Below are 8,156 nucleotides of genomic sequence, written 5' to 3' on the forward strand. Positions count from 1 at the left end.
CAGTGCTAAGGTACAAAGTTGCCATACTAAAATGAACACCACCTGCATCTAATCGCTGAGACAAATAGGCCACTTTAGCTAAAATAATGTTTTTAATAATTTCTAAGTTAAGAGGGCTATACTTAATAATCACTTTAGCAAAGCTTGAACTATTTTCCGTGTATTTTGATGAATAAAAGGCTAACTATGTCATGCCAACAAATTGAAAAAGTTAGCTAACTATATATCATCATGGTGCCTTTCGCCCTAACAGCATGCCTCAATAATATATTTTTATATATTCTTTCATCATTGAAAAACTGTTTCTTTAATTACCTAGAACAAAACTTTAATAAGGCATCTTGAAAATATAATTAATAATTTTAACGATTCTCTACAACATTTTTAAAAACATCAAATATTAGATCAAATTATAGCAATCGACTTTGTGTTGCTGCCTGCCAAGCATGTTTCAGAAAGTGCTACAGCTTTGGTTTAGAAGAAAATAAAATCAAATAAGCGTTTTACGCCATTAGCATAACTGTACCCTATATTTAGTATATATTTACAAAAAAAAATGAAAGCAGAGAAAATTGTATTTCTTTCTCAAAAAAGAAGAAGAAAAACCTAGATTTTTAATTTCTAAGTGATGGAATTAGGTATATTTACACTATAAAAACAAACAATTCATTTTGATATCTAAGTGAGCAAAATATGTGTCTTCACATGATTGAGTGTAGGTAATCGGTAAATGAGTGTTTAAGCTATATGTGTCTAATGTAGAGAAATGTATTTTGCACAAAAAAAGGTTAGCTTTACAATTGCAAACTGAGTGTAAAGCAGATATAAAACATAAAATATAAACATATTATTTTGCAATTTTTTAAAATTTGTATTCCTTTCATGATACTGGTACTAAAGCAACCAACACAGAGAGCATTGGGACTTTTAGTGCCACCATGACAGGAATCTCATACATGTTAGTAACAGGAAACTGTAGCGGCCATGACAGGAATGTTGGTGCAGGGTGGACATGACATGGAGCTCAGAGGCCAGAGCATGCAGGAACCTTTCTGTATGACAGGAGATCTACACATCACTAGGAGGCTTGCACTCTGGAAGCAGCCATTACTGGAACCATTAACATTTTTGGCGAGATGTTGTAGTGGGGCAGCCAAAATGGAGAGCACTTGAACTGAAGCAACCAAGACAGAGAGCATTGAGACAGGCATTACAGGAGACATTGTGACCCACTCCGGGGTAGCTATTATAGGAGCTTGTGTATCTTTTGAGCTCTTGTAACTTTAGGGGCACTCTTGTATCTGGAACAGCAATGTGAGGTGGCCATTAAAGAAAACTCTAGGACCTAGGGCACACATTGCATGGAGCATATCATTAGGAAGGGCCTTGAGAAAAACGTCTGAGACTGAGCAGACATGAACCTCTCCGACTGACCATTACTGGAACCTCTGGGACCCAGTTTACATCACAGGGACCTCGTAATCCAGGACAAGCTTTTGAGAGTGTGCAAACATGTCAAGGAGTTTGAAACAGGTAGCCACTACAGGAACAACCAGGAAGCTTTGGTACCAGGGCAGCTGAGACTGGGAGCACTTAGACAGGTAGAGATGGAGAATTCTGAAACCGGACTGATATTACGGAGAGCTCTGAGATGAGGACGGCCATTACAGGCCTTTGAGCTGGCTGTGGCAGGAACCTCAGGTGAGCAGTGCAGATAAGACAGGGACCTCTTGGCCCAGTGCAGTCATGAAAGGATTGTGGAGACAGTGTTGTGACAGTGCATGTAAAAAAAATAACTAAAAAAAATATGCACACATCCCCAAGCAAGCAGTGCCGCCAGACGCAAAAACTGTTGCTTCAAGCCATGGTGCCAGACGGAACCATGGCCTGCTTGCCCCGCAAGACGCTAAGGCATAAAAGAGGGATGGAAGGTCTTTCTGTAAGCCCGCAAGACGCAAAGCTGACAGAAGACCTGGGGAAGGAGCTCCTAATCTCCACAACTCAAATGGGGACCTGAAACGGAAGAGAAAACTAAACATTAGCCTAAATACATTACTCTTTTTTTTAATTTTTTATAACACATTCGTTTACATTATATAAAGCCTTAAAGTTCTGTATAGTTAAGGGCGTGATCACTTTGATTGACAGGTCGATAGCCATTTATCCGCTGTCTGTCTGTTCACGTCCCGCCTCTTGGCCCATTTTCTGTTATTCGGGCGTGATGCCCGATCACACACACTTTATGCTACTTTACGCTTCAAACTGCTCTTCAGAATCCTATGGGTGATGTCATGGAAACTACATCCATATGTTTTGTACAAAAGGGATGTTTTTTTTGTCTCAGTAGCCACCTGAAACCAGTTGTGGTGAAGGATCTTTCCCAGATCAAGCCGCTGCTTGGGCTTGTTCTGCAGGAGGCTACAGATCAAATGGCAGCATTCTGTGTGGAAAGATGAAAGAGACATCCGATTATTACCATCAGCTTTTACATCTGCTCTACTCAGTCTTATCAGTAATATCGGATCTGGGAGAACATTTGTAGATTTCTTGTGGTGAAGATCTCACCTTTTGACAATCTAGGCTCTGACCAGCGGTTTAGATTGGTCTTGTGCAAGTCATCGCTAGTTGGAAAATGTCCGCACAGCATCGTGAACATGGTCACCCCCAGAGACCACGCCATTGCAGACTTCCCATGGTACTTGCCCTTGAGTTTGTACTCAGGAGGGTAGTACTGGATGGTGCCTAGAGGAAAGAGATTTCACCTCATGTGTAAGTTTGCCAAAACATTAGCTTTGAGGGATAATACATTCGATTCAATTCACATATTTGTTTAGCATTTTTCGCGAATTGTTTCAAAGCAGCTTCACAAAAAAATGCATGCACGTCTACATTACAATTTAAAGAGGATGGTTATCAGAGGAGACCAGGTTATGTATTTCAGAGATGTATATTTACAAAGCACTCAGTTAGCTAAAAATTAATTATTAATCAAGATAAAAATAAATGAAGGCACAGACAATGGGCTCTGCGAAATAAGAATACATGTTAACTGGGTTAGGGTATAGAAATTCAGCATTGGTGTGTGTTGATGCAGAGCTACGTCATACATACCATACATGGTTGTGTAAGCAGATTTCCTCATGAGGTCCCCACACCCAAAGTCAATCAACTTGACCTGCTGGGTGTCCTTGTTCACGAGGATGTTTTCCAACTTTATATCGGCATGGAATACACCACGGCGACAGCATGTGTTAGCTGCTTGCGTTGCCTGCCGCATGATGTGGCGCACTAAACCCTCATCGAGCCTGCCACCATTGCCATTCAAGAAACTAACCAAGTTCTCGCAGGGTGACGGACACTCAAGAACCATCACGTATTTGTCCCGATAGTCCTGCCAGTCCAGAAGCTTTATAATCCCTGGCTCGTTCGGGCCCTTGTTGGCCAGGATTGTGAGAGCAATCTCCATCGGTACGGGGTTTGGATGATTAGACTATAAAAGACAGACACATTTTAAGGTGGTCTTGAATTTGTTCGATTGAAAGCCATTCGTAGTTATTAAACGATTATTGTTCATTTAAGATGTTTTAAATAAAACAGTGAGAGGAGAAAACATAAGTGCAGCTGATTTACAAGCGTTAGGTATTCCATGCCTTGCGTCTTGATGACATCTTTAATTGCCACCTGATAAAAAAAAAATCATATCATTCCACTCATTAAACCTGAACAGGCCATAATAGTGAAAGGATGAAGGAACACATGGCAAAAAACAACTGCATACAGCTGCGTAAGTCTTCATTTCTTTGTACTTACTTTAAGGCCGTCCTCCACACGGCAAGCTTCATGAACAATGCCAAACCCACCGACCCCCAGACGATCACCAAGCTCATAGCAGCACATAATGTCATCTATTAAAAGAAAAAAATATGGCAGTTTACACTTTTTATACAGTTATTTATATCGGAAATATCATTGGAGACTAAATAATAATAGGTTGAAAAGCTCATCAATTTAAAACCATTTTGTTGTTAATTTGAAATCATCCTATGGGAACATCAAAAATTCTATATTAATAATTGATATGCATACATTAAATATTAACAATAAATTATACCATTAATGGATAATTAAATCTAGGCTAAGTGTGATTTATTTGTTGCTCGTGCGATCATTTACCATCATTGCTGCGGCTTGGAGATGGTATCTCAATGACCTGCACCTCAGACTGACCCAGGCGAATCAGACGTTTTCTGGCAGCTCTGAGGAAAGAGGTCAGATTCCAGTCCCAGAACTTCTTTTTCCTCTTCTCCTCCACATTCACCCACGCCTCCTTCCTCTTCTCCATCTCCTCCCTCTCCTCACTCCTCTGGCCGTGTCCCTCACCAGCAGCATCAACAGGCGTCTCATCGCGCGGATGCGGATGTTGCACCGCCGTGCCCGTGTCGTTGCCGGGTGTCGGGAGGGGTGTCCTTCGAGGCTGATCGGACACCACGCCAACTCGAGAACTTCGTTGTCCCATAACTTTGATAAACGCTAATCACTTTCGTCTTCAGCACTAATACAAACCCACACAATGTTTTTCACAGAGTTCCATGGATACCCTCGCATGCGATACCACGCAACATTCTAAACATTCGAACGCGCTTTATGGCGTCATGCACCGTAAAAATAAAAAAAAAATCTCTACATTTGAAAATTTTCTAGTGACTGATGATCACATCTAAATTTTTCAGTTGGCCGAATCGAAATTCTGTGAATTGATGCAATTTTATTCACAGAAATTCAATTCGACCAACTAAAATTTTTTAGATGTGATCAGTCACTAGAAAATTTTCAATTGGAGACATGATTTTTTTTTTTACAGTGTAGGCCTATATATCGTTATATATATATATCGTCTCCACAATGTTTCCACTTTTCAAATAGGCCTACACATACCTGCACGTGTTAGATTATACCAGCATATACATATTATATAAGATACCTTTTGCAAAAATGAATAAATATTGGTAACAGTTTACAATAAGGTCTCGTTTGTTAACATTAATATATGAGCAATAGGCCTACATTTGTTACAGTTTCATCTTTATATATATATATATATATATATATATATATATATATATATATATATATATATATATATATATATATGTGAAACTGTAACAAATGTAGGCCTATTGCTCATATATTAATGTAAAAAATAGCCTAATAACTACATTAAAAAAATCCCAAACCAGCAAAAAGAAAAAAATAAATAACATAAAATATGAGGTAAGAATATAGAGTATATAGATATTGTTTCTAAAGTCTGACCAGCAGATGGAGGCATGACTTCATGATCTCTAGATCTCTGAGGCTGTGAACTTGATTTTGGGGCTGTCCAAATACCCACACTCGGCCACTTGAGAAAAATGTAGGTAGGGCAGATGCTGGGTCTAAGCGCCAGTTATTATAAACATTTTGTAAGCTTTATATAATCGTTGAACAACACTTTTGGCTGATGTTGCGTTATTCATCCTGACGGTGGCGCTCTAATGTCGATCGACAGGTTTTAAGTAGGGACCGCGATTGTAACACTCAATTCCTCCAATTACAAACAAACTAGAGGGATGGCATTTCATCTACTCAATGCTCAGTCGGATCTCCATGGGAAAAGAGCACGACCTTTTCACCTCAGCAGAAGTTTTCAACAAAATACTGATTTTAAGTTACTTTTTGGATGTAGGCTAAAGTATTTTTCTTCTGCTATCTTGTGTTTTATGACTGCGAATTTAAACGTGCATTTATATCTAGGTTATTGATTAAAAAAATAATACTAACAATGCTAAAATAGGTCTGGCTAGCATAGCATATTAGAGTTTACCATGGCTGCAACATCGGCGGCAATTATATGTTATGTTATAACTGCCCCGCGTAACATGGGCAAATGTAAGCAGCATCTAGTTTCTCTGTCGACATATTTATCTGTTTAGAAAATGAGCATATTTCACATAATTTAATTAAGTGAAATGCCATCCCTCTTAGTTTTAAATTGTAAATTTACATTTAAAAATTGTGTATTTATGTGTTTCATATGTGTTTGACAGAAAGTGTAAATATTATCATTAGCTGATTAATGTTTTTGAGTATAATATATATATATATATATATATATATATATATATATATATATATATATATATATATATATATATATATATATATATATACACACACACACACACACACACCACTAGAATAGTTGGCTATGTACTTTTACTCAAGTACTTGATTTGAGTAAAAAGAGCTTTGGCTTTAAATCCGTGTGCAATAAATATTACTGAACTAATATTGGACAATTAGCACAGGCATTTCAGGGTGTGTGATGTATAAAAACCCCACAGTAAATAAGACTGTGGTGGTACCATTGTGCAGGTTATAATATTTTATATAGCATATTGCAGGTATACTGCATTCTTATCATCTGCAGTAATTGTGAAATCATTTCTGAAGGAATTTTGCTGAACTGCTATTTTGGTTTTCTAAAAATTTCTGGCTGTGGTCCAAAATGTATATATTTTCTTCTATTCCAGGACAGGTTTTCTTTGCAGACAGTGCTGTTTAAAATCAGTGAAACGTCCTGCTAACCCACAAAAGGTGGAAGAGCAGCTTAGAAGAAGTAAGTAAGTCAAGTCTTTCTATTTAATGTTACACTCCGTAATTATTTCACTATATCCTTACATATGTAATAGATTAAACTACATCATTAAATTATATTATTATTATAATGGGTATATTTTGCTATAAATATATTTAAAGCAGTTTTCAAATCATGTATCTTAATGTTTTTATGATTTAATAAAACAGCAATATATGTTCAATACATTTTTACCTATATTAATAATACTCTCTTCTCCCAAGGTATGTAGCAAATGCAAGTAAACTTTAATATAGTTTTCAGTTACACTTGAACTGTTATGCAAAGTGTGAATGATAAATCTGTTTATTTTGTACAATTTTGTTGGCCAACCAAATGTACCAAATAATGTCGGAAACACTATGGTATGGGGAACACATATTCACTATTAACTTATGCCTCAATAAATTCCCTAATTTACTGCTTATTAATAGTTAGTAAGGTAGTTTTTGTAGCATTTAAATATTGGGTAGGATTAAAGGACGTAGAATAAGTTCTACATATATAAATATGTGCTTTATAAGTTCTAATAAACAGCTAATATCCTAGTAAAATGCATGCTAATAAGCAACTAGTTAATAGTTAATAACTAACCCTTAAAATAAAGTGTTACCATAATGTCATACATTTTAAATGTGGAATTTGTTGTTAAAGATGTCTATAAAGTAGGACTTTTTCCAACCACTTCGAAAGTGGATCCTACAGTCATATTAAAAATGAAATATTTTCAACTTTGAAATAAGTTATCTTATCATCTCCATTATTCAAGATTAATATGGGTAAAGTGAGAATAATTAATCTCCCCGATTACAGAAGAAGGACCTCTGCATGCTGGTTTTATCTCTGACTTTATCATCATGAGACTGTCTTGGGTTTCACAGCTTCTGCTGCTGCTCATATCAGTCCTGGCACTTACCGGTAGTTTACTATTCTTTTGATTGTCTTGATGTGGCAAGGACAATATATATAGACAATTTTGTGTTTCCGAATTGTATAATCTCTTTCTCTTTAACAGCCAGGGCACAAACATCATCATCAAAGGCTACAGGTAAATATAGACCTTTGAATTTATTAGATCGGATGGATCGCCATGTCAAAAATATCAGATCCGAACCTGTACGTCAAATACCTGTCAGAAGAAATCAGTCTTCTTTTAGCCTGAGAGTTTGACTGAGCAGAAGCAGGAGACGAAGCAATGATAGTAAAAAGTGATATTTATTGAATAATCTCAGGTGTGTGTATTTCAAAGCTCTTCATCTGACTAGTACAAATCCAGCAAGTGTTATTATAGAAAAGCACAAACAATGGAAAATTACTGCTTCACAACATCGTCCTGTAATGTTAAAAACCTTGAAATAGACATTCTTCAACCCATGAAAACCTCACAATCATAAGATTTAATATGAAGTAATATGAAAAAATATTAAAATGATTAATACATTATTAAATGATAAAAGATGTAAATAAAATAATATTGTTA

At 36.6% G+C, this 8,156-nt stretch overlaps 1 protein-coding gene and 1 long non-coding RNA gene across 2 annotated transcripts; one reads left to right on the forward strand and one right to left on the reverse strand.

Annotated features, from left to right (window-relative positions):
- Positions 1-1,460: 1,460 nt before the first annotated feature.
- LOC137055710 (serine/threonine-protein kinase pim-2-like) lies at positions 1,461-4,286 on the reverse strand. The gene is made up of 7 exons (XM_067429590.1): positions 4,174-4,286; positions 3,811-3,905; positions 3,631-3,681; positions 3,101-3,490; positions 2,566-2,731; positions 2,352-2,440; positions 1,461-1,592 (listed from the first exon to the last, which is right to left on the reverse strand). The coding sequence occupies exons 2-7, from the start codon at positions 3,895-3,897 to the stop codon at positions 1,461-1,463; spliced, it is 915 nt and encodes a 304-aa protein (XP_067285691.1). The 5' UTR covers positions 3,898-3,905; positions 4,174-4,286.
- A 2,300-nt stretch (positions 4,287-6,586) lies between these two features.
- Positions 6,587-7,724, forward strand: LOC137056000 (uncharacterized). Its single transcript, XR_010900154.1, has 3 exons — positions 6,587-6,658; positions 7,490-7,594; positions 7,692-7,724. It is a non-coding gene; the product is annotated as an uncharacterized lncRNA (long non-coding RNA).
- The last annotated feature ends 432 nt before the right edge of the window (positions 7,725-8,156 follow it).

This window comes from Pseudorasbora parva, chromosome 21, assembly GCF_024679245.1.
Source record: "Pseudorasbora parva isolate DD20220531a chromosome 21, ASM2467924v1, whole genome shotgun sequence".
NCBI lineage: Eukaryota > Metazoa > Chordata > Actinopteri > Cypriniformes > Gobionidae > Pseudorasbora > Pseudorasbora parva.